Here is a 20,654-nt window from a genome sequence, read left to right as displayed (position 1 = left end):
CCAGGGAAGCCCTCTCCCATATACTTTAAATCATCTCTAGATTACTTACAACAGCTAATACAGTAGAAGTGCTATGTAAATAGTTTTAAATGCAATGTAAATGATACGTAAATAGTTATAAATTCAAGTTTTGCTTTTTGGAACTTTCTGGAATTTTTTTTCTCCTGAGTATTTTCCATCCATGGTTGGTTGCAAGGCAGGAGATAGATGGGTCCCAGGCTGGGCAGGTGGAGTTTGTCCCCTGTGGACAGACACTCCAAAATAGCAGGAGGGAGGAGAAGCTAAGCCCTGCCCAGATAAGAGACCACATATTTCTCATTCTCGAGGTCAAGATTACCTTCCTGACTACACACGCACAGAAACGCTCCTTGAAGGTCAAAAAGGGAGGGAGTGCCACCGATATAGAAGGTGATGTCAACCTACCCATAGGCCAGTTAGCCAGAAACCATCTTGCCTAAGAGATGTGCGCCCACACATGGGAGGACCCTGAGATAAACCAAATTTGGACTCAGAACCAGGCAAAGCAAGATGACTGGCCAAAGGAGACCCAGAAGAAATGCCCCATATGAGTGATACAAACTACCAGTAGGGCGCGACTTTTTCTCTGAGCCCGCCCTGTGTCTATCCACACATACCTTTTCCTCCTAATAAACACTTTACTTGCTTCACTACTTTCCGTCTCTATGTGGAAATTCATTTCTACACAGCTGACGGGCCAGGGCCTTGCCACCGGCCACTGGTCTAGTGGCTAGGATTCAGCGCTGTCACTGCTGTGGCCTGACTTCAATCTCTGGCCTGGAACCGAAATCCTGCTTCAAGCCTCTGCAGGCTGAGGCCACCCGAGATCAGTTGGATCCCAGCATGTGGAACCCGTGGATACCCAAGGCTGACTCTAGTGCCAAGCCCCTCATTCTGCCATCCCTGTGGCTCTCTAGTTCTGGCCAGAACCTTCGCTCTCACCCCTCCTGAGTCTTAAACACCTTGTAGGTGAAGCCTTCCCGAGGGGAGAGGGCTGTTACCACTTTGCCTTCAGACAAGAAGTCCTTGAAATTTGGCAATAATGCATCAAATGACTTAAAATCATGCAGAGCCACAGGACATAAGTCCCTCAAGTCATGTGTCATTTACAACCCCATCTATCTTTTTTCCCTGTTTAATTTTTTTTTTTTTTGGCTGTGCCATGCGGCTTGTGGGATCTTAGTTCCCCCATCAGGGATAGAACCCGGGCCCTTGGCAGTGAGAGCACGGAGTCCGAACCACTGGGCCGCCAGGGAATTCCCTCCCTGTTTTAAATTTCTGAGCTTCTTAAGCCTACACGCTTTCACTGGCTTCATGCTAAATAAAGGAATTTCATGTTTTGGCCTTAAAATACCATGTCCAAACTGCTAGTAACAGAACTCCTAGCAAGATAAGGAGACAATTGTCTCTCTCACTATCCCTTTTTTTTCTCAGCTGTAGACAAGCAGGCTGCATCGGAAATATGAATTTGCAAATGTATCTTACAAAGGGAGGCCTGTAAGACACCCCTACCACAAAGATTATTTCTATGTCCCATGAAAGTATCTTTAATCACTTAACAAAAAAAGTTTAATTCAGACTATTTACCTTTTTAAGTTGTTGTCCTGGTCATATTAAAACCATCGGGTAGCTTCAGAAGTGTTTAAATGCTCCTGAGTTTTCTTTGCTAAACCTTAAGATGTTCTCGATGTTTCCCTTTTCCCGTTTGGAATTGAAAGCAAACAGAACTGAAGACTCTGCTAGATTTTTTTGTTTAAATCCATTTCCAAAGTCACCCCATTTAAACTAGCAATTCTAGGTGGACGGGGCGGGAATCAAAGTTATATGTACAAGAATATTCATTATAGCTTTCTCTAGAAAGAATTAGCCAATAACAGATTAAGTAAATTGTAATGTAAAACTCACTTTGTAATACAGGTATTTAATAGATCATCAAGACGGCATCTCAATTGTAAATCAACTATACTTCAATAAAATAAATTTTCTTTTAAAAAGACGGTATCAGGAATTCCCTGGTGGTCCAGTGCTTAGGACTCTGCACTTTCACTGCTGAGGGGGTGGGTTTGATCCCCGGTTGGGGGACCTGCATGCCGCACAGTGCGGCCAAAAAAAAAGACAGCATCTCAAAACTGTGGAGAAAGGACAGAGGGTTCAATAAATGGTGTTGGCATACGTGAAATAACAGAAAATATATTGGTCTCTGGCTCTGGATCCTGGCTCTGGCTCCTGAACCTGTTGTCATTTCCTGGGTGACAGGAGTCCCTTTTGTTCTAATGAGGCGACTCTGGGTGAGGCCCTGGATAGTTTCAGGATGGAGGCTGGGCGCCAGTAGGATCAAGCCATGGTGAGAAGCTTGGAACTTCAGCCCCACCCCCATCCTCTGGGAAGGGGAGAGAGGCTGGAGATTGAGCTAATGATCCATCTTGCCTACGTGATGAAGCGCCATAAAAATCCCAAAGGTTTGGAGTTCAGGGAGCTTCTGGGTTGGTGAACACGTCCACACGCCAGGAGGGTGGTGCACCCCAACTTCATGGGGACAGAAGCTCCTGTGCTCGGGACCCTTCCGGATCTCACCCTATGTATGTCTTCATCTGGCTGTTCATCTGTATCCTTTATTATATAATAAACTCGTAGGCATGAGTAAGTGTTTCCCTGAGTTCTGTGAACTGTTCTAGCAAATTATCAAACTTGAGGAGAGGTTGTGGAAACCCCTTCTTCTTTTTTTTTTTTTTTTTTGCGGTACGCGGGCCTCTCACTGTTGTGGCCTCTCCCGTTGCGGAGCACAGGCTCCGGACGCGCAGGCTCAGCGGCCACGGCTCACGGGCCCAGCCGCTCCGCGGCATGTGGGATCTTCCCGGACCGGGGCACGAACCCGTGTCCCCTGCATCGGCAGGCGGACTCCCAACCACTGTGCCACCAGGGAAGCCCGAAACCCCTTCTTTAGCCACTGAGTCAGAAGTACCAGGGGCAGCCTGGGACTTGCAGTTGCCATCTGAAGTGGGGACAACCTCGTGGGACTGAGCCCTGAACCTGTGGGATCTGGGATGTGAAGATTTTTTCCTAGTAAGTTTTTGACTTTGGCCACAAAGAAGTTTATCTTATGGAGTCGGATTTATCAGAGTTTCATCTTCTGGCTTTAGAGCCATACTTAGGAAGGCTTTTCCTAAGAAAAGCTTAGAAAGGGACAATCCCATGGTTTCCTCAAATAACTGTATGATTTCCTTTTTTCCTCTAAGTAGCTTGTGTGTGTGTGATAAAATACACATAACATAAAACTTAACATCTTCACCATTTTTAAGCTGCCAGTTCAGTGGCACTAAGTACATGCACATTGTTGTCCAACCATCACCACCATTCATCCTCAGGTCCCTTTTCACCTTGCAAAAGGGCAACTCCGTCCCCATTAAACACTAACTCCTCATCCCCCTCCCCCCTCCCCTGGAAACCTCTAATCTACATTCTGTCTCTATGACTCTGATTATGCTAGGGACCTCATATAAATGCTATCATACCGTATTTTTCCTTTTGTGACCAGTTTCTTTCACTCAGCATATCTTCAGGTTTCATCCATGGCGTAGCAGGTGTCAGAATGTCCTTCCTTTTTAAGGCTGAATAGTATTCCATTGTAATGGATGGACCACGTACATCTGAGGATGGACACAAGGGTTGTTTTTACCTTTTGGCTATTGTGAATGGTGCTGCAATGGACATGGTTGGATGAGTATCTGTTGGATTCCCTGCTATCAGTTCTTTTGGATACACACCTAGGAGCAGAATTGCTGGCTCATACAGTAACTCTACACTTAGCTTTCTGAGGAATCACCAAAAACAGCAGCTGCATGATTTTACATTCCCACCAACAGTGCATTTTGTTGGGTTGCATTTTCTCCACACCCTTGTCAACACTTGTTATTTTCGAGTTTTTTTTAAATTGTAGCCACCAAAACAAGTGTGAATGCACACATCTTTTAACCCAGCAATTCTACTTTGGGGAATTTAAACTCTTCCAAACTTGCTTTTGTTAGTTCATGACATAACCTGGCCATCCTTCCATGTCGTGCATGTAATTCTCGCCCTCTTGTTGATGACTGTGCTATTTCCTAAGAAGGATGGACCTGGGGTTAACTACTGTTTCCTCCTGGACATTTACACTGATTTCAATTTTTAGACACTGCCACACTGCAAGAAATATACACTTTATGGGACTACTCCAAGAAATACAGTCTTTAAAACCTACTTCCAAAAACCCAGCTTTCACTCCTTAATTTGCTAAGCACCCCTGAAAGACTGGAGTCTGTGGGCTGTTTGCTTTCAGACCGTGCTTACAAGAGAGCTCCCATACAGTCAGTACGTCTCTGCAAACTCTTCCCCCAAGTAATAGAGCTTTGGTGCCTGGACCCAAATTTCTGCTGAACATTTTGGAAAAGGGAATAGAGGTAGTTTCACGCTCATCTTTAATTCCAAACTGTGATTTCCCAGAGACCCTATGCCTGGGCAGTACTGAGCAGGCAGCAGGTGACCTCATCCGGTGAAAAATGAAAGACCAGCCAGCTACTCGGCTGCTGTTCCCTTGACCCACTCCCAGTTTCGTCTGATGTTCCACATTTCACTATGCAAAATTTAAGAGATGCAAAACTATGAAGACTCACACAACAGACATCCACATACCTACCCCCCAAGCTTTTCCAAGAGAGCTCAAGTCTCCAGCCCGCCCCTCCCCAAAGGCCAGAGACAGTGGCTGTCTGTCATGAATCACACCAGTGTTTAGTATGCCCTGACTCTGTGTATATCACCACAGAGAATTGGGTTTTGCTGGCTTTTAGATTTGTTTTTTTTTTTTTGCTCTTATTTAAAAATTGAAGTATAGTTGATTTACAATGTTTCAGGTATACATCAAAGTGATTCGGTTATATGTATATATCAATATCTTATTTTCCGGGGCGTGACTGTAGCCGGTACAGTGTCTTTGGTTTCCACGCCATTGATCCTTGTCAGCAGGGAGGCACCCGTTGCCACATATATGGGTTTGCTGAGCCCTCTCTGTCTTTCTACACGTGTTTTTGTCGATATCCTGTAATTTTCTAAAGTCAACCATGTCCTATGCAAACAGGGAGTTTTATTTCTCCTTCCCTCCAGGGAGGAGGCTTAGACGCCCAGAGGTGGGACAGGATGGACGGGGTCCGTGGCCCGTGGGGTCTCCAGGCCAGGGTGGCTGCTGTGCTGGGGCCAGGGTTCAAGGGCGGGAGCAGGCGGCAGGAGAGGGCCGGCTGAGCAGGGTCCGGGCCCTGGGGGTGCCGCCCCTCGTCCCTGCCCCTGGGGAGTGAAGGCCTGGGCTGTCGCTGCCTGTCCCGTCCCTGTGGGTCGGGGGCTGCACAGGGGGAGGGCCGTGGGCACAGAACCGGCCGAGGCCACAGTCATTTCCAATTTTGTCCTGTTTCCTGTCCTATGGGGCCCCACCTGACACCCTGACTGCGGGGCAGAAGCTGACAGCGAGTGGTGAGTTCACGTCCCCGGTCCCCAGCCACCTCGACCACTGGGACTGGTCAGGGGCGCCTGGCACGGAGGGTCCACCCAGTCCCGTTGGCTTGGGCTCCGGCCCTTCCTGTCATGAGGACAGAAGGCAGGGGTGACGGATGGGAAAGTCTGCTGATTCCTGCCCTTCTGGGCAGTCCTGGAGCTCGTGCCCCTGCCCCTCAGTCTGTACCCCCAGCCACTCCTAGACGGAGTTGGGGGGCAAATCTGGGGAGCACCCATCTGCTCCAGCTCCTCTGGGTTCAGAGGAGGAGTGGGACGCCCCCCACCCCACCCCAGGCACGCACAGGCCTCCTCGGGAGCCAGAGCTGGAGGGGGACACCTGCGCCAGGTGACGTGGTGGAACCAGGCCGACAGCACAGGGAAGCTGGTGTGGTGCCCACGCAGGGCCTTATTCACATTGCTGTGCTTTAGTGGGGTCTTAGTTCTGAGAAGTTACAGACCCCCGAGAGCCCTCCTTGCAGGAACTTGACCACGTGCCCAGCCTGCCGACCCCTCACCACGACCGGGTGTGGGGGGGAGTCAGAGACCACACGGGGTGCCGTGCCCTGAGGACGTGCGCGACCTGAGTCGGTGACATGGAGGAGCCCCAAGAAGATGTCGTGCCAGCTGTTTCGGGACTTAGAGGAGCTGATTCGAAAGTTCACATGCAGAGTAACTAAGCGAGAACTGCTGGGAAAACCCTGTAAACGCGTGAAAGAGGGACTAGGCACGCCAGCTACAAGACATAGATAAAGGTTACACTAATGCTACCGTAATTACCAAAAGCCTTTCTAAGTCAGACAAAATCCTAGATTCCACTTTAAAAACTGGCTGATTCAACCACATGAAAATCAAGTATCTGCATGGGGGAAAATCCCTAATCAAACTCAAAGATACTATGAAACTGGGGGAAAATATTTACAGTTCTAATGCCCTTAATGGGTGAGAACTTTCTACAAATCAATTTCTTACAAGGCAAAAATATGAGAAATGATAAGGGAGAGTTCACAAAAAAAAGGAAGGAATGATAAAATATGCTTGTTCACCTCGCTCCTAAGAGATGTGCACATTGGCACCAAATCAATGTCACCGTGTCCGTCTCACCTCAGCAGCGAGGTCACAGCTATGAGGGAAGGTCGAGGAATCTCAGAGGGTTCTGGTTGGGGATCATCAGGTACCATGAACACACTGTTAAAGCTAAGAGCATGGAGGTGACAGCATCCTCTACAGGTGGGAAGAGCATGAGCTTGGAGCCCTCCGTTGGCCCTTGTGCATTTGCCAGATCAGAAAAACATCAGAAACTCATGAGTTCCATGAGTAAGGAACTTTAATAAAAGCATGATGGAAAGCAGCGACAAGTACAACCGTATCTAAATGTAAAACTGTCATTCTGCAAAAGACACAGTTAAGAGAATGAAAAAGCTACAGACTGGGAGAAATGATTTGCTAATCGTATACCTAATGAAAGACTCGTGCAGAATAAGAAGCAAAGTGCTGGCGAGGACGTGGAGCAACAGGAACTCCCGTCCAGCACCGGTGGGGATGCATATGGCGCAGCCACCGTGGGAGACAGCTTGACCGTTTCTTACAAAACCGCACACATGTGCTCACCATGTGCTCAGCAATCATGCTCCTTCGGATTTACCCAAAGGACTTGAAAACATACATCCACATAAAACCTGCATGCAATCTTCACTGCTCTGCTCATGATCGTTAACAACTGGAAGCAACCAAGATGATCTTCAAAGAGGGAATGGAAAATCCGTGGGATTCCATGAAACGGACTACGATTCAGGGGCACAAGGGAACCAGCTATTGATTCACTCAAAGCACGGGTGAGTCTTAGACTTGTTTTGCTAAATGAAAGAATCCAGACCCACGTATGACTCCATTCACAGGACGTTCTGGAAAAGGCGCAACCCCGGGAGGATAAGGAGCAGTGGCTGCCGGGGCTGCGAGGCTGGAGCGCGGATGCGGCGGCCCCACCCTTGTGTGAAAACCCACAGGCCGTGCATCCCAGAGACTGAGCTGTTACGTGTGCAAACTGAAAAAATAAAGAAAATCAAAGCTCATCACACGGTACACCTGGGATCTATGCGTTTCCTTACATGTACACTTTACCCATGAAAAATGTTTCACACTGAGGTGTCCTGAAGAGTTCACTGCTTTTTTGCCTTATTTCTTAAACACACCTGTTTTGTCATGAGGGTTTGTCAGACAATATGAAACCAAGAGCATCAGCATGAAACAAGCACCCCTGTGTGCCCTTCCCCAGGCAGCAAGCCCGTTCCACGTGCTGGCAGCCTACTCCGTGTATGACACCATGAGTAGCCCCGCGCCCAGGCCCTGCCCCTTCCAGGGGGTTCTACGCGATGGTAAGGATGCAGGCGCACAGGGTCACAGAGATGATGTAGGGGGCTCCCCAATCTTAGACTGAGCAGAAAGGCTGGGGTGCAGACTCCACGTTTCAGGACAGAAACAGCACCTAATTCCTGGGTTGATGCCCGCACTTGACAGGGCTGCCAGGTGCTCGCCGCACCAGAAAGGTTTTTTAACAATTAGCTCGAGGCCTAACAAGCATTGCTGTTGTCATGAAACTTGAGTTTTGATCCTGAAGATGCCACATTATTAATCGAAATCTTAGCAGGGATGAACGTTTCTAGTAACCCAGACTCCTGTAGGGCCCCAAGGGAGGTAGCCCCCACCCCATCTGCTCTTTCCAGAACATTCCCTCAAGGAACATCAGCTCCATGTCTGGCCTGCCGGTCCACAGCCCAGGACAGCCCTCAGGATTGGCTGTTGCCACGGCGATGGAATTCCCTCCCAAACCTCCCAGTGAACCATGAGGCCACAGGCAAGTGGCCCGCGGACATCAGCTTTCAGCCAGAAGGCTGGGTCCCTTCCCCTGCAGCGCCTGGCCGGACCATCCCCAGGGCCGCATGACAGGCCTGGCCCTGCAACCCCACTGAGGCCCCCTGCCACCGGCTCTGCCCAGCCTGCTGAAGACAGTGCCGCCAGGCCCAGGACGCTCCTCCTGCCCTGTGGCACCTGCAGCCAGCGCCCCTCCCGGGGCAGTGACCAGCACGGCCACAGCGGAGCCAGGGCGGCGCCCCAAGAGCTGCCCCAAGGCCGCGCACGTGCCTACAACCCCCTGACGTCTGTGTCCCCAGAGAAGCTGGACACACAGGGGCCTCCAGAAGACAAGATGACTCTGAGCACAGTGACCCCGAGGCCCTGGGAAGCCAGCGACACGCCCTGCTGCTTCACGCTGGCCTTCCCACGGGACGGTGCCCCCCTTGCACGGCACAAGGCCCTGACCCTGAAGGGCTTGGCCTGGCCTGCATTTGGGCCCCGGGAGGGCAGGCGCGCCATGAGCACCCCTCCAGCCAGAATGGTGCCTAAAGGGGCCACCCGGGCCAGTCCAGAATTCTGGCCCAAGGCCAGGCGGGCCCTCTCGGAGCCGCACATGACCAGCTGGGGCCTAGACATGCCCCACAAGGACACTTCGGTGACCTGAGGTGGCTCTGGGAGGAACAGGCCACCTCCACCGAGGGGCTGGCAGGGGCAGGTGGGCTGACCGCACCCCCATACACATAAGGAGGCAGGGCTGGCCCGATGCCAGAGCCCACGCAGCCATCTGGGCCCCACGAGGCAGAGCAGAGGGCACTCTGGGCGGGCTGGACCCAACAGGCTGCACCCTTGCCTTTGCCAAAGTCAGTTACTGCCTTTCAGGGTCCCCAAAACTCAGGAGATACGACCCCAGCCGGAGTCCAAATGAGCTCCCCGCCCCCAGAGCCCTTCCCTATGAAAGCCTCCCTCCCAGAGGAAGGGACACCCTTTGTCTTAGTTTCCCCCTTTGCTGGTTGAAGGTGAATAAAGTTTCATGTGTTACATGCTAGACTGGCCCATTCTTGCAGCACCCAGGGGGTCTCTGCAGGACGCACCCGGGGCCCCCAGAGACAGAGGGGCCACCAGCAGGACCAAGCTGAGGTTCCCACATGCCTCCTGGGGGGCCACACGCACAACGGCCTCCTGGACTCAGCCGAACACCAGGGTCAAGCCCATCAGATACTCTACAGTGACTCAGCACGTGCCCAGTGGGCCAGTATGGGGCTGAGGAGAGTGATAGCCGGGGGGCCAGCGGCATCAGTTCACGACAGTCTGTGCAAGGGGTCCCCGCAGACCCATGGTCCCTCCGTCACCTACCTGGGCGGGCCAGAGCTTCCTTCCCTGCATCCTCCCTGCTGGTGCCTTTTCCACGCCTGTCGCCTGTGCCTCAGTCGGGAGAGCAGGCCCTGCAGCTCAGGCAGCCCAGGCCACCCCCGTGGGGCAGGCGGGCCCAGCTTGCTCGCCTTGTGCTGCCGGCTCTTGTGCTCCAGCTTGTAGAAGGCATCCTCCACGCCCTGGCAAGAGGGGGCCAGCTCGTTGGGGGGACCACTACCTTGGTCTCAAGTGGAACCCCAGCCCCGCAAACGGGGAGCTGGGCCCTGCCCGTCTTGATCCCCAGGGCCACCCCGTTGGGAGGCTTGTCCTCAGCAACTCCCCCACGGCCTCCTGGGGGGTTGGGCCGATTGGGACCTCCTTGCTGCTCTGGGGGTACAGGGGTTGGGGCCCCAGGGTCACCGCTCCAGCCTGGTCAGGGGAGCTCTCCCTGGGGACCTCCACATCCCCCGGGAGCTGTGTCGGCCCAGACCCAGACGCTGGCCTCCCTCGCTGTCCTGACGTCCAGGGAGACTTACAGCGTGAGGGGCTGCTGGGCAACGGGGGTCCCAGAGGGTCCCAGAGGGTCCTGGAGCTGGAGCCAGAGCCAGAGCGGCTGCCCTGCGTCGAGGGAGAGGGGGCAGTGAGAGCTGCCCCTGGGCAGGGCAGGGGGTAGCTCCGGCTCACCTGGCACTTCTTGGCCGAAGTCTCCATGTAGGGGATGCCATAGCTGCGGGCCAGGTCCTGGGCCTGCCAACACTCCACGGTACACGTGGCCAGGTCACACTTGTTCCCCAACAGCACCCTGGGCATGTCGTCCGATTCCTTCAACCACTCAATCTGCTCCCTGCAAGGGGGAAGGCGTGAGTCGGCCGGTGGGCTGTAGGCTCAGCTGCACCTGGGACACGCAGAGAGCAGACGGGAGGCCTCCGAGGGTTGCTGGGCAGCTCACCTGTACTGGCGGATGTCCTCGAAGGATCTGGCCTTTGAAGGACTTGGCATCGTTGACGGCAAACAGAGGAAGCCCTCCCGGGTGCACGTGTACTGGGCCTGCACAGCGCTGTACTCCTCCCGGCCCACCGTGTCCAGCATGCCCAGCAGGTGGACCACTTGCTTCTGGTGGGAGTCCTGGGGAGGACACTGCTTAGAGACAGCCGGCCCTCCAGGGATGGGACCCTCCCTCGCTCCTCTCATGCCCCCCAGGACCAATGACAAGGAGACCCCTCCTGCAGTGTGGGTGGGAGACAAGCCCGTGTCAGGAGCTGGGCTGTGGACGGGAGCCGGGCCGGCTCACCTCTATGGTGGGAAAGTACTCATCCACAGAGTGGTTCTGGATGAGCTGGGTGGTCAGGGCACTCTTCCCCACGCCTCTGGCACCCACCACCGTGAGCTCATACTCCGTCATCAGTCCTCAAGGGACCGCAGCACAAGGCACTGCAGTGGTCTCCTGTCCCGCCCGCCAAGGAAGCCTCACGCACCACGGCCAGACCACGCAGGGCACACCCACTGAGTTCCCTGCGCCAGCATGCCCAGGCCTGGCCTGCCCTCTGTGCCCAGACAGGTAACAGGGGCCCCAGCCAGAAGGGTGGCCCAGACGCTCATCTGTGGCACCTCCAGCCCGGGGGGGGGGGGGCGGTCCTACCTCCAGCTGTACTTAATGACTGTGTGAGAGAAGCAGGGAGCCGGTCCCCCCAAACACAGGGCAGACAGCTGAGAGCATCTCCCAAGCAAGCACCTGAATTAGAAGCTGCTGGGTAGGCAAAAGGCCTGAACTGGAGGTGCCGTGGGCTGACGGTACCAGTGTCCCCACGAGAACAGGCCTTGCCACAGTGGAGGGCACAGCGTGTGCTGGGACTGGCAAGTGGCAGCCGACAAGCAGCTCCAGCCACCCCCCACCTGGCATGCTGGTGCATCTGACAAGTATTCACCGAGCGCCTACTGCACGCCAGGTGCTGCTCCAGGCAGAGGGTGACAGGCAGACAGAAAGAATCCCTGCCCTGGCAGGATGGGGCTCTGCTCCACGGAAAAGATCTACATAAAGGGGAAATAAAGGGAAACCCACGAGGCCCCAATGCCAGAAGAAGTTTGGAAAACATAGGGCAGGTGAGGAGGTGGGCAGGCAGGGGCCAGAGCTCCAGGAAGCAGAAGGTGATCACAGGAAAAGACTCAAAGGAGGTGTGGGAACAGGGGACAGGTAAGAAAGGAAAAGGGCCTGGGGCCAACGCTCCTAGCTGGGGTGTCCCCATTTTGTGATGCTTAAAGAAGGGGGTCCCTTGCAGGGTCAGTGGGCAGTGATTTTCTAAACTCCAGGTTCGCCTGGTGTGTGTGATGGCCATGCGGTGCCCGAGCTCTTCGCAGGGGTCCATGGGGCTCTGGCGGGTGGGAGACCTGCCTTGCCCCATGGTCACGGGCGGGCCTCCTCTCGGGGGCACCCAGCACACTTGTGGGGTCCCGGAAGACAGGGCCAGGGACACACAGCCAGAGGGGCTGCCCTGGGTGAGGCAGAGCGGAACACCTCTGCCCGTGTCTCACCTGCACCCCCGCGTGCCTGGCGAGGACAGTAGGCACCTCGCCCGGCCCGGCTCCTGCAGCCCCTGAGGACATCTAGAGGCCAACTCCTGGACTGGCCTGTAAAGCTGAAGTGATTCAAGCTACTTAAGAATGAAAAGAAAAAGAGAGAACTGGAAAATGTTCCTGTTATAGCCAAGCGTCCTTTTGTTCTGAGAGAAAAGCGAACCCAGGCTCCCGGCTCTGTGGTCCTCCGTTTACTGAGCACTTCCCGGGGCGGCCCTGCGGGGCTGCAGGTGAAGCTGGGGAGCTGTGCTCCCTTCCCAGGGGCAGGCAGGAAGGACGTGAAGTCAGAGCTGCAATCCTCCCCACTCAGCCCCACTGCACACCGCGAGGGCCTGCTAGGTACCAAGTGCGTTCTGGTGGTCTCTGATTTTGCTAACACCCCGAGCAGACTGTGCTCCTGTTTACAGAAAAAGAATCCGAGGTGTGGAGAGGGCACTTCACCTATCCCAGGTCAGTCTCAAAGTTCTTGGTAGAGCTTGGGAGTTACCTAACAACTGTGATACCTCAGGCTGTGAAGCCCAGTGAAAAAAGGCTTATTTCGGTCTAATGCTCCTTGCTAACTCTGGCAGTGCTAAACATGACATGGCATGCCGGTCTGCTCTCCCCAACTCCTAGACCAAGGAGGCTCTGAATTAGCGTTAGCTCACAATCAACAGGTGAGAGGGAGGCCCCCGATTTTGTGAAAACGCAGGGAGAGAACAGTGCAAATAATTTATTTCCGTCACTCCGCGTTTGAGGCTCACTCGCACCAACTGCACAATCCCGGGCCAACAGTCTGCCGGGGCTCAGAGCCCGATCGGGACCCAGGCTGGTCTGGGTTTCATCTCGCAACTTCCGACGGCACCAGCGGGTCGGCCTGGCTCAGGGCGAGCTGGTCCTTCTTCTCCTTCTGCAAAACCTGCTCCTCCCACAGCGCCTGGTCCACCTGATCGTCGGTGAGCACCACGGGCTTGAACTTCTCGTCGAAGAGCCGCTCGTTGGCCTCCGAGTGCAGCTGGTGGGGCCCGACGACGCGCAGATGTGCCGGCAGGTGCAGAAACTCGTCGTCGTTGATGTCGCAGTCGCGCATCCGGGTCCCCAGCACCCACCAGCGGCCCACGAAGCCCACATCCAGGATCCGGTCCGGGAAGTCGACCCAGCGGGGCTGCAGGTAGCGGCAGCGGGCCTGGTAGAGGCTGGCCTGGGCGTCGAAGGGCGCCTCGTACACCAGCGAGCAGAGACCCAGGCTCACGTGGCGCAGGCAGCCGCGACCCCGCAGCCAGAGCAGCCGTTGCACGAACGCCTCCGAGTCGCGGTTGCGCGTGGCGGGCGCCAGCAGCAAGAGGGTCCCCGACGCGTCGAGCAGCGCCTCCTCAAAGGCCGCCTCGCTCGGCGCGAGGGCGCAGCAGGCCGCCGCGCCACCCAGCAGCCCCACGTACACGGCCGCCCGCACGGGTCGGGCCCTCGCCGCCGCCGCCGCGTCCCCGCAGGCCTCAGCGTAGTCCCGGAGCAGCGCGCGGGCCCAGGCGCCTGAGGGGAGAGAAGCGCGATGAGGGCGGTGCGGCCGCTGCGGCCGCCCACCCCGCCGCCTCCCGCCGCTACTCACCCAACCGTGCCCACACGCCGGGCTTTGCGGCCGCAGTGTCACCAGTCTCTCCACGGCTTCGGGGCCAAAATCTCTTCAGAACGGCCGCCGCCATTGTCTTCCGGCTTTGCGTCCTCACTCCGAAGAGAAACGCCAGGTAGGCGAAGCAGAAGGCCCGGGGAGTCTCTTCTGCGCAAGCGTCAACACTGCCGGAAGTGGATTCCCATCGGAAGAGGGTAGAATACGGACCGATGCCGGATGTTCCTGTCAGATCGGAGTACGGTCGTCTGAGGCTGGCAGGCGGGTTGCGCAGGCGCAGAGAGCCCGGGCCCCGCCAGTTGAGGTAGCCGAAGGTGAGGGGGCCGTGGGTGCACCTGTGGGGCAGGAGCGGCGAGTTCACGCCCCGGTGGGTGCGGTTAGCCGCCAGACCGGGCTCGGGGCTGAGGCTAGCCTCCAGGAGGGGCCCCGAGAGAGGTCGGGGGCGGGCCTGATTGGCCTCTGTCCTCAGAGCGGGATGCGGTGACGGCCCTGAGCGACCATGGCAGCGGCAGACGAGCTAGCCTTCCACGGTGAGTGCATCCGCGACCGGGCCCGACTCTTGCTCCCTCCGCTGGCCTGAACCTCCCATCCAGGTTCCAACTCAGATCTAACCCGAACCCCAGTCAGCTGTGAACCCCGGCCCAGGCATGAAACCCATCCCTAACTCGAATCCCGCTCCCGCCCTAAACTCAGGCCTCAAACCCGAGCCTCTACCTCATTCCAGGATCAGCCCTCAATTGCGGGCCCATGTTAGAAGGGAGGGGACACACCTCTTTCCCACTCACCAGAGTTGAGGAAGACGTGCCCTGAATTGGGGGGTGAACACCCAGGTGGTTACGGTTAGCGTTGGCCCCCAGATGAGCAGTGGGCAAAACCAAATTGTTTTGTTTGTTTTTGATAAATTTATTTATTTATGGCTAGGTTGGGTCTTCGTTGCTGTGCGCGGGCTTTCTCTAGTTGCGGCGAGCGGGGGCTACTCTTCGCTGCAGGGCGCAGGCTTCTCATTGCGGTGGCTTCTCTTGTTGCAGAGCACGGGCTCTAGGCGCGTGGGCTTCAGTCGTTGTGGCGTATGGGCTCAGTAGTTGTGGCTCGCGGGCTCTAGAGCGCAGGCTCAGTGGTTGTGGCGCACAGGCATAGTTGCTCCGCGGCATGTGGGATCTCCCCATACCAGGGATCGAACCCATGTTCCCTGCATTGTCAGGCCGATTCTTAACCACTGCGCCACCAGGGAAGCCCCGAAACCAAATTGTCTTGACTCCCAAATATGCCCGTGTCCCGTATGCCTTCTTGACAGAGTTTGAGGAAGCTACTAATCTGCTGGCCCAGACCCCAAATGAGGCCACCCCCAGAGGTGATCAGCTGGTTCCCCAGCAGCACGTGGCTGTGGCCGTGGACTCAGGTGGCAGCTACGGAGCTGAGGACGAGGTGGAGGAGAGTGACAAGACCGCGGTGAGTCCCATAAGTCCCCGTGCCCTGCCCCTTGTCCCAACCACCCACCCCTGCCACCCCCCAAGCGCTGAAAGCCTTCACTGTGCAGCTCCTACAGGAGGAGAAGCAGCAGCCTGGTTTCTGGACCTTTAGCTACTATCAGAGCTTCTTTGACGTGGACACCTCACAGGTCAGGCCGGGAAAGCTGGTGGGATGGGACTTGGAGTCACGCTTGGGGTTCAGCCACTAGTCACTGAGCACTTCTTGTGCACCAGGCCCTGGGCAAGTGCTGGCAATATGCACCTGGGAGAACAAGAGCTCCTACCCAGGCTGGTAGGTGTGACTGTGTGTGCTGCAAGGATGTGGCGTGACCAGGACTCTTGGGAACATGGGGGACACAAGTGATATGGTGGGTTAGGGAAGGGCCCACTGGAGGAGGTGAGGAATTTGCTGAGACTTAGAGGAGAAGGTAGACCTAGCCAGGAAGGGTGGAGGGAAGCATAAGTATGTTCCAGGCACAGGGAACGGCACATGCGGAGGACCAAAGGTGAGAGAAGGCACACACTACTGCAGAGGCTACCTGTCACTCAGGCTGGAGAGTGAGGTGGGGGACTGGCGGAGAGAAGCCAGATCACCAAGGGCCTCGTGAGCTATGTTAAGGAGTCTGGGTTTTATCCTAAGGGTGCTGGGGAGTCATGGAAGGGTTTAGAGCAGGAGAGGCTTGAGTAGCATGGAACATGGATCGGAGGCCCCAGGCCAGGGTGGGAGATGGTAATAAACCAGGGCTGCGGAGTAGGGAACACGTTGGGAGAGATGGGGGAAGGAGAACGCCCAGGACTAGGACTTGTTGACGACTGTTAATGGGGTGGGGGGAGAGAGCCAAAAGGGGAGTCCGGGGCAGCCAAGCTGGAGGCGGAGGAAGCAAAGAAGAAGATGGCAGGCCCTGAAGCGTCCTTCAGAGTGGTGGGACACTGGGATACTGAGTGAGGGCTGCCCGGGGAAGGGGCGGGCTCCAGCCCATAAGAAGACAGGAGCCCCTGAGGAGCTTGACCCCTTTCCTCCTGGGTGGTGAAGAGCCCCAGGCGGGCTTCCATCCTAGGCCCCGGCCTTGCCCCCCAGGTCCTGGACCGGATCAAAGGCTCGCTGCTGCCCCGGCCCGGCCACAACTTTGTACGGCACCATCTGCGGAATCGGCCAGACCTGTATGGTGAGTGAGGTTGTGCATTCAGTTCATTCGATTATTCATTGGGCAAATGTGGACTGAGTGCCAGGCCCCAGTATACAGCTGAGAACAAAGCAGAATCACTCATGGGGAGCGTGAAACTTACACTCTGTTCAGGGAGATAGAGCCAAATGAGGCTGCAGAGGGCGTTGGGGCTAGGGAGAGAAGCACAGGGTTTAGAGGATGGGAATTGTGATTTCGCACGGGTTGGTCAGGGAAGACCCCTCTGAGGAGGGTGAGAGAATGAGCCTGGTTGGTGTCAGTGCGGGGTGTGGGGAGACCCCGGGGAAGAACATTACAGAAGTGGGATGTGGTGGAAACAGGCCTGCACTGCAGGGCAGCACTGTCATTGGACTGGAGTGAGCTGCCAGGAGGCCACAGAGGTGACAGGACAGATTACACAGGCCTCCTATGCTGTGGTGAGAAGGGATCTTAGTTAAGTGTCCTTCGGTGCTCTGGGCCCGGGGCGGGGGTGGAGTGGGGGAGGGCAGAAGCTGGGAGACCAGGGAGGAGGCGACTGCTGAGGTCCAGCGTGGGATGACGGGCCTGGCCTGGGGTGGAGAGCGCCGGGTGCTGGATTCTGGCATACGTCAAAGATGAAGCCAACACGTCAGATGTGGGGTGGAAGGAGAGGAGATAAGGAGGCTCCAGAGTTTCTGGCTGGACTACCAGAAAGCGGGAGTTGCTATTTACTGATGCGGAAAGGCGTGCGACTCGAGGGGAAAGGGTGAGTGTGGTGGGGTGGAGTGGGGACGTTGGATAGGAGCTGCAGGTTCAGGGCAGAGGCCCAGACTTGAGACATTTGGGGGTCGTTGGCACAGAGGTGGCATAAGGCCCTGAGGCTGAACGAGATCACACAAGAATGAATGTGTGAATGCAGAGAAGAGGTTTGAAGACTGGGCCCCGGGCCGGCTCCCCACTGTTAAAGAGCTCAGGGAGTCAGAAAGGTTGAGGAGCTGCCAGTGAGATGAGACAAAAGCAAAAACGTAAAGTCCTGGGAACCACATGGAGAGTGTTTCCAGAAGGAGGGCGTCAGCTGTGTCAAAGGCCATCGATGAGTGCTGGGCGCCAGCACTGGATTCAGCTGCCAGTTTGTTGCTGGTGTGACGCCGGGTCGATGAATCGGGTCGATGGGGGGGCGGAGGGGGGTGGAGGCAGCCCGGAGCTTGGGAAGAGGCTGGGACAAGATGGGACAAGTCACCTGTCCTGGGAGGTCCCACCCTGGGACCCTGAGCATGCCCCGCCCGCAGGCCCCTTCTGGATCTGTGCCACACTGGCCTTCGTCTTGGCCGTCACCGGCAATCTGACCCTGGTGCTGGCCCAGAGGAGGGACCCCTCCATCCACTACAGCCCCCAGTTCCACAAAGGTAAGCGAAGTGGGCAAGGCCTGGTACCGGGGGGGGGGGGCAGTGCCATGGCCCAGGGGCGATTACCTGCCTTGCCCGCAGTGACCGTGGCCGGCACTGCCATCTACTGCTACGCGTGGCTCGTGCCGCTGGCACTGTGGGGCTTCCTGCAGTGGCGCAAGGGTGTCCGGGAGCGCATGGGGCCTTACACCTTCCTGGAGACGGTGTGCGTCTATGGCTACTCCCTCTTTGTCTTCCTCCCCACTGTGGTGAGTGGGGCTCAGGGACGGGTGGGCCCCGGGCACCACGGGGACAACCTGGTAGCAGCTGCCTGTGTCGTCCCCAGGTCCTGTGGCTCATCCCTGTCCCATGGCTGCAGTGGCTCTCCGGGGCCCTGGCCCTGGCCCTGTCAGCCGCGGGCCTGGTGTTCACCCTCTGGCCCGTCGTCCGTGAGGACACCCGGTTGGCGGCTGTGCTGCTGCTCTCCGTGGTGGTGCTGCTCCACGCCCTCCTGGCCACGGGCTGTAAGGTACTGGGCTGGGGTGGGCACAGGCCGGGCCTGGGGTGGGGGGCTTGGCTTGCTGGCTCTGATGCTGACCCAGGGCTCTCTTGGTTCAGTTTTACTTCTTCCAGCCGCTACCTCTGGAGCCCGCGGCACCTCCCCACCAGGCCACATCTCAGCCCCCAACCGTACTATTGTCACCGCCCCCGCCAAGGTCCGCAGCAGCCTAGGAAGACTGGAGCCCGCAGGTGAGGAACTGTTTCCAGCTGTGGCTGAGGGGGTCTCTGGCCCCCATCCCAAGGTTAGAAGTCATGTGGCCACTCCTAGGAGTTTCTCTCTTTCAGGCCCAACGTAAGGGGGTGCCTCTGCCTGCCCTGCCCCCCAGACGGTGACTGAAGGCTCCCCTGAGACCTCGAGATGATTTTGCTACTTTCCAGACTTTTCTTACAAAGCAAACACTTTTATTTTCTATGCAAAGGTGATTCAAAGAATTTATATAAAGGCGGGAGAGGGGCAGAGCAGGGAGCTTCCAGGGCAGCCATTGCCCCACAGGCCACCTGCCAGGATGGGCGGGCAGCACAGGGGGCCACCCCAGCCTCGGCTGTGCCTGCTCTTCCTGGGGGGCCCAGTTAGTGGGCCTTGGGCCTAGCCTGAGCTCCACCACATCCGAGTTTGGGGGTGTTAGAAACGGGGAGCAGAAGTAGAAGAAAATTGCCTGTGCTGAAACATACATTTCCTTGTTTATTAGTTTTTTTTTCTTTTCTTTTTTTTTGGAGGTCCCTGCAAGGCCCCTTCCCAGGCTGGGGAGGGACCAAAATGCCATCATAGTAGTAGGGACTGGAGCATCTACAAATACTGAAGGGGATACACAGGCCTAACGTTAGCTACAAGGAAAAAGGATGCCTTCCACGACAGACCCTTGAGGTTTCTGTGTCTGCTCAAGCGGCTGACAGTGACCCTTCCCCCCAGGGCCCACGAGGCCACCTGTTCTAGCTCTTGGTGTGGGTGTGGGACCTGCAGGGGCTCAGGGACAGGACAGCAGCAAGTGGCAGGGGCCGAGGACGGAGGGCCTTCCCGACAGCCGGGTGGGTTGTACATTCAAGTGTGAGGTGAACCCTTTGGTGGGAGGGGGCCGAGGGGCTCCAGAGGCCCGGCCCCGCCCCATCCTGAAGACTCGGCAGGGCTGCCCCTCGCCACTGAGCCTCTGAGTCGGGGAGAGGGGCTGCTGGCTCGGCCCGGCCGGCCTGATGTCTCGGAGGGTCTGTGGATTGACACTGGTTCTTTTCGTAAAAAAATAAAATTAAAAAAAGCAGCATGTCACGCCCATTGTGACCAAGGCCTGGTAGTTGAAGGGGAGGCCCCGCCTGGCCAGGACTGCCTTCCCACTGGAGACAGGCAGGGGGCAGGCCTGAGGGGCCGGGGGATGGCGGGGGGTAGGGGGGGCGCGGGCGGCAGCTGCTCCCCTCCCTCCCTGCCAGGCCTGCAGCTGTCAGGCCCGGACACACCTGTTACAGAAGATTTCAAACCCAGGTCAGGGTGGAGAGGGCAGGAGCGGGTAACAGGGCTCCCACGACACGATCGTGTGTAAAATATGGCAGCGACACGCGCTCAGGGCCAAGATGTGGGCGGGCAGCGGGCTGGGGGCGGCGGCAACATCGTGTAAAAAAGTGTTCAAGTTCCCATAGCAAAGAGGGCTGTGAGCGGGTGTTTGGGCTTCTCCGGTACAAGGGTGAGAGCCACCCGGGTGGAGGGGGGGTGGGCAGGGTCTTCATTTGGTTTCCTGGTGCTGTCAGTCCATTCCACGCCGGAGGGCCCTAGCTCCCGTAGTGCATGGTGTTGGTTGGGATGGACATGGGCGAGGCCATCGAGATGGCGGGGCCGCCCATGGTGAACTGGCTGTTGACCGCGTAGTGGGCGCTGGAGCTGCCGCTGCTGCTGCCCTGGGCGCCGGAGGACCCTGTGGGGCGGGGTGTGGGCACTGAGGAGCCAGCTCTGCCCCCTCGCCCGCCCAGACCCACGGCAGACTCAGAGAGAGAGAGCGCAGGCGAGAGGGCAGGCGGGCGCCCGGCGGTGGGCACCCTCACACCCGCGGGACCCTGCTCCCCCCGCCCACCGTTACCTTGGACAATCCCCGTGCTCATTATGGAGCCCATCCGGGAGTGGGTGTGATTGACAATCCCCGTGTTGGCTGCGCAGCAAGAGGAAGGAAGGAAGGAAAGGAGATGGCGTCACCGCCCCCAGCCCGCC

The 20,654-nt window shown here is 56.9% G+C and overlaps 4 protein-coding genes across 16 annotated transcripts in view; 1 reads left to right on the top strand and 3 right to left on the bottom strand.

Moving 5' to 3' along the window:
- LOC114891533 (GTPase HRas-like) overlaps nt 1-12,816 on the bottom strand; it is a 47,925-nt gene extending 35,109 nt beyond the window's left edge. For 4 of the 6 annotated variants that reach the window (XR_003792530.1, XM_029215681.1, XM_029215678.1 and 1 more), the window contains exons 1-5: nt 12,265-12,816; nt 10,685-10,860; nt 10,420-10,579; nt 9,739-9,935; nt 3,531-3,665 (exon numbers count right to left, since the gene is read on the bottom strand). Coding sequence is in view for 5 of the 6 variants with exons in the window: in XM_029215681.1 (XP_029071514.1) it covers nt 3,575-3,665; nt 9,739-9,935; nt 10,420-10,579; nt 10,685-10,860; nt 12,265-12,336 (696 nt within the window). In the remaining variant the exon portion in view is untranslated. Of the gene's footprint in view, nt 1-1,146; nt 2,148-3,530; nt 3,666-9,738; nt 10,580-10,684; nt 10,861-12,264 lie in introns of those variants that run through there. The other 2 variants (XM_029215679.1, XM_029215677.1) reach the window with 2 other exon arrangements.
- Nucleotides 12,817-13,003: 187 nt separating this feature from the next.
- On the bottom strand, nt 13,004-14,041 carry TIMM29 (translocase of inner mitochondrial membrane 29). Its single transcript, XM_029215683.1, has 2 exons — nt 13,892-14,041; nt 13,004-13,815 (listed from the first exon to the last, which is right to left on the bottom strand). The coding sequence occupies exons 1-2, from the start codon at nt 13,983-13,985 to the stop codon at nt 13,127-13,129; spliced, it is 783 nt and encodes a 260-aa protein (XP_029071516.1). The 5' UTR covers nt 13,986-14,041; the 3' UTR covers nt 13,004-13,126.
- Nucleotides 14,042-14,137: 96 nt separating this feature from the next.
- Nucleotides 14,138-19,719, top strand: YIPF2 (Yip1 domain family member 2). 8 transcript variants are annotated; one of them, XM_029215676.1, is made up of 9 exons: nt 14,177-14,439; nt 15,204-15,358; nt 15,447-15,527; nt 16,457-16,544; nt 17,810-17,926; nt 18,008-18,174; nt 18,252-18,434; nt 18,524-18,655; nt 18,752-19,719. In XM_029215676.1, the coding sequence occupies exons 1-8, from the start codon at nt 14,409-14,411 to the stop codon at nt 18,635-18,637; spliced, it is 936 nt and encodes a 311-aa protein (XP_029071509.1). In that variant the 5' UTR covers nt 14,177-14,408; the 3' UTR covers nt 18,638-18,655; nt 18,752-19,719. The 8 variants fall into 8 exon arrangements, with proteins under 8 accessions (XP_029071503.1, XP_029071509.1, XP_029071508.1 ...); XM_029215670.1 differs by having other exon boundaries at nt 14,138-14,223; nt 14,379-14,439; nt 17,810-18,434; nt 18,752-18,885; XM_029215675.1 differs by having other exon boundaries at nt 17,810-18,174; nt 18,735-18,946.
- Nucleotides 19,089-20,654, bottom strand: part of CARM1 (coactivator associated arginine methyltransferase 1) — a 40,488-nt gene continuing 38,922 nt past the window's right edge. Inside the window, exon 18 of the mRNA XM_029216872.1 lies at nt 19,089-20,364. Within this exon, the coding sequence (XP_029072705.1) occupies nt 20,222-20,364 (143 nt within the window). The 3' untranslated portion in view covers nt 19,089-20,221. The remainder of the gene's footprint in view (nt 20,365-20,654) is intronic.

Source organism: Monodon monoceros, unplaced genomic scaffold, assembly GCF_005190385.1.
Source record: "Monodon monoceros isolate NGI ecotype Baffin Bay Population unplaced genomic scaffold, NGI_Narwhal_1 Super_Scaffold_12, whole genome shotgun sequence".
NCBI lineage: Eukaryota > Metazoa > Chordata > Mammalia > Artiodactyla > Monodontidae > Monodon > Monodon monoceros.
Note: the sequence above shows the minus strand (reverse complement) of the source record. Positions and strands in the feature narration are given on the sequence as shown.

Coding starts and splice junctions, on each gene's coding strand:
- YIPF2 (XM_029215670.1), top strand. CDS start 14,409: ATGGCAGCGGCAGACGAGCTAGCCTTCCACG. Junction 14,440..15,203: donor AGACGAGCTAGCCTTCCACG/GTGAGTGCATCC, acceptor CCTTCTTGACAG/AGTTTGAGGAAGCTACTAAT. Junction 18,435..18,523: donor TCCTGGCCACGGGCTGTAAG/GTACTGGGCTGG, acceptor CTCTTGGTTCAG/TTTTACTTCTTCCAGCCGCT.
- TIMM29 (XM_029215683.1), bottom strand. CDS start 13,985: ATGGCGGCGGCCGTTCTGAAGAGATTTTGGCCCCGAAGCCGTGGAGAG. Junction 13,816..13,891: donor CGGCGTGTGGGCACGGTTGG/GTGAGTAGCGGC, acceptor CTCTCCCCTCAG/GCGCCTGGGCCCGCGCGCTG.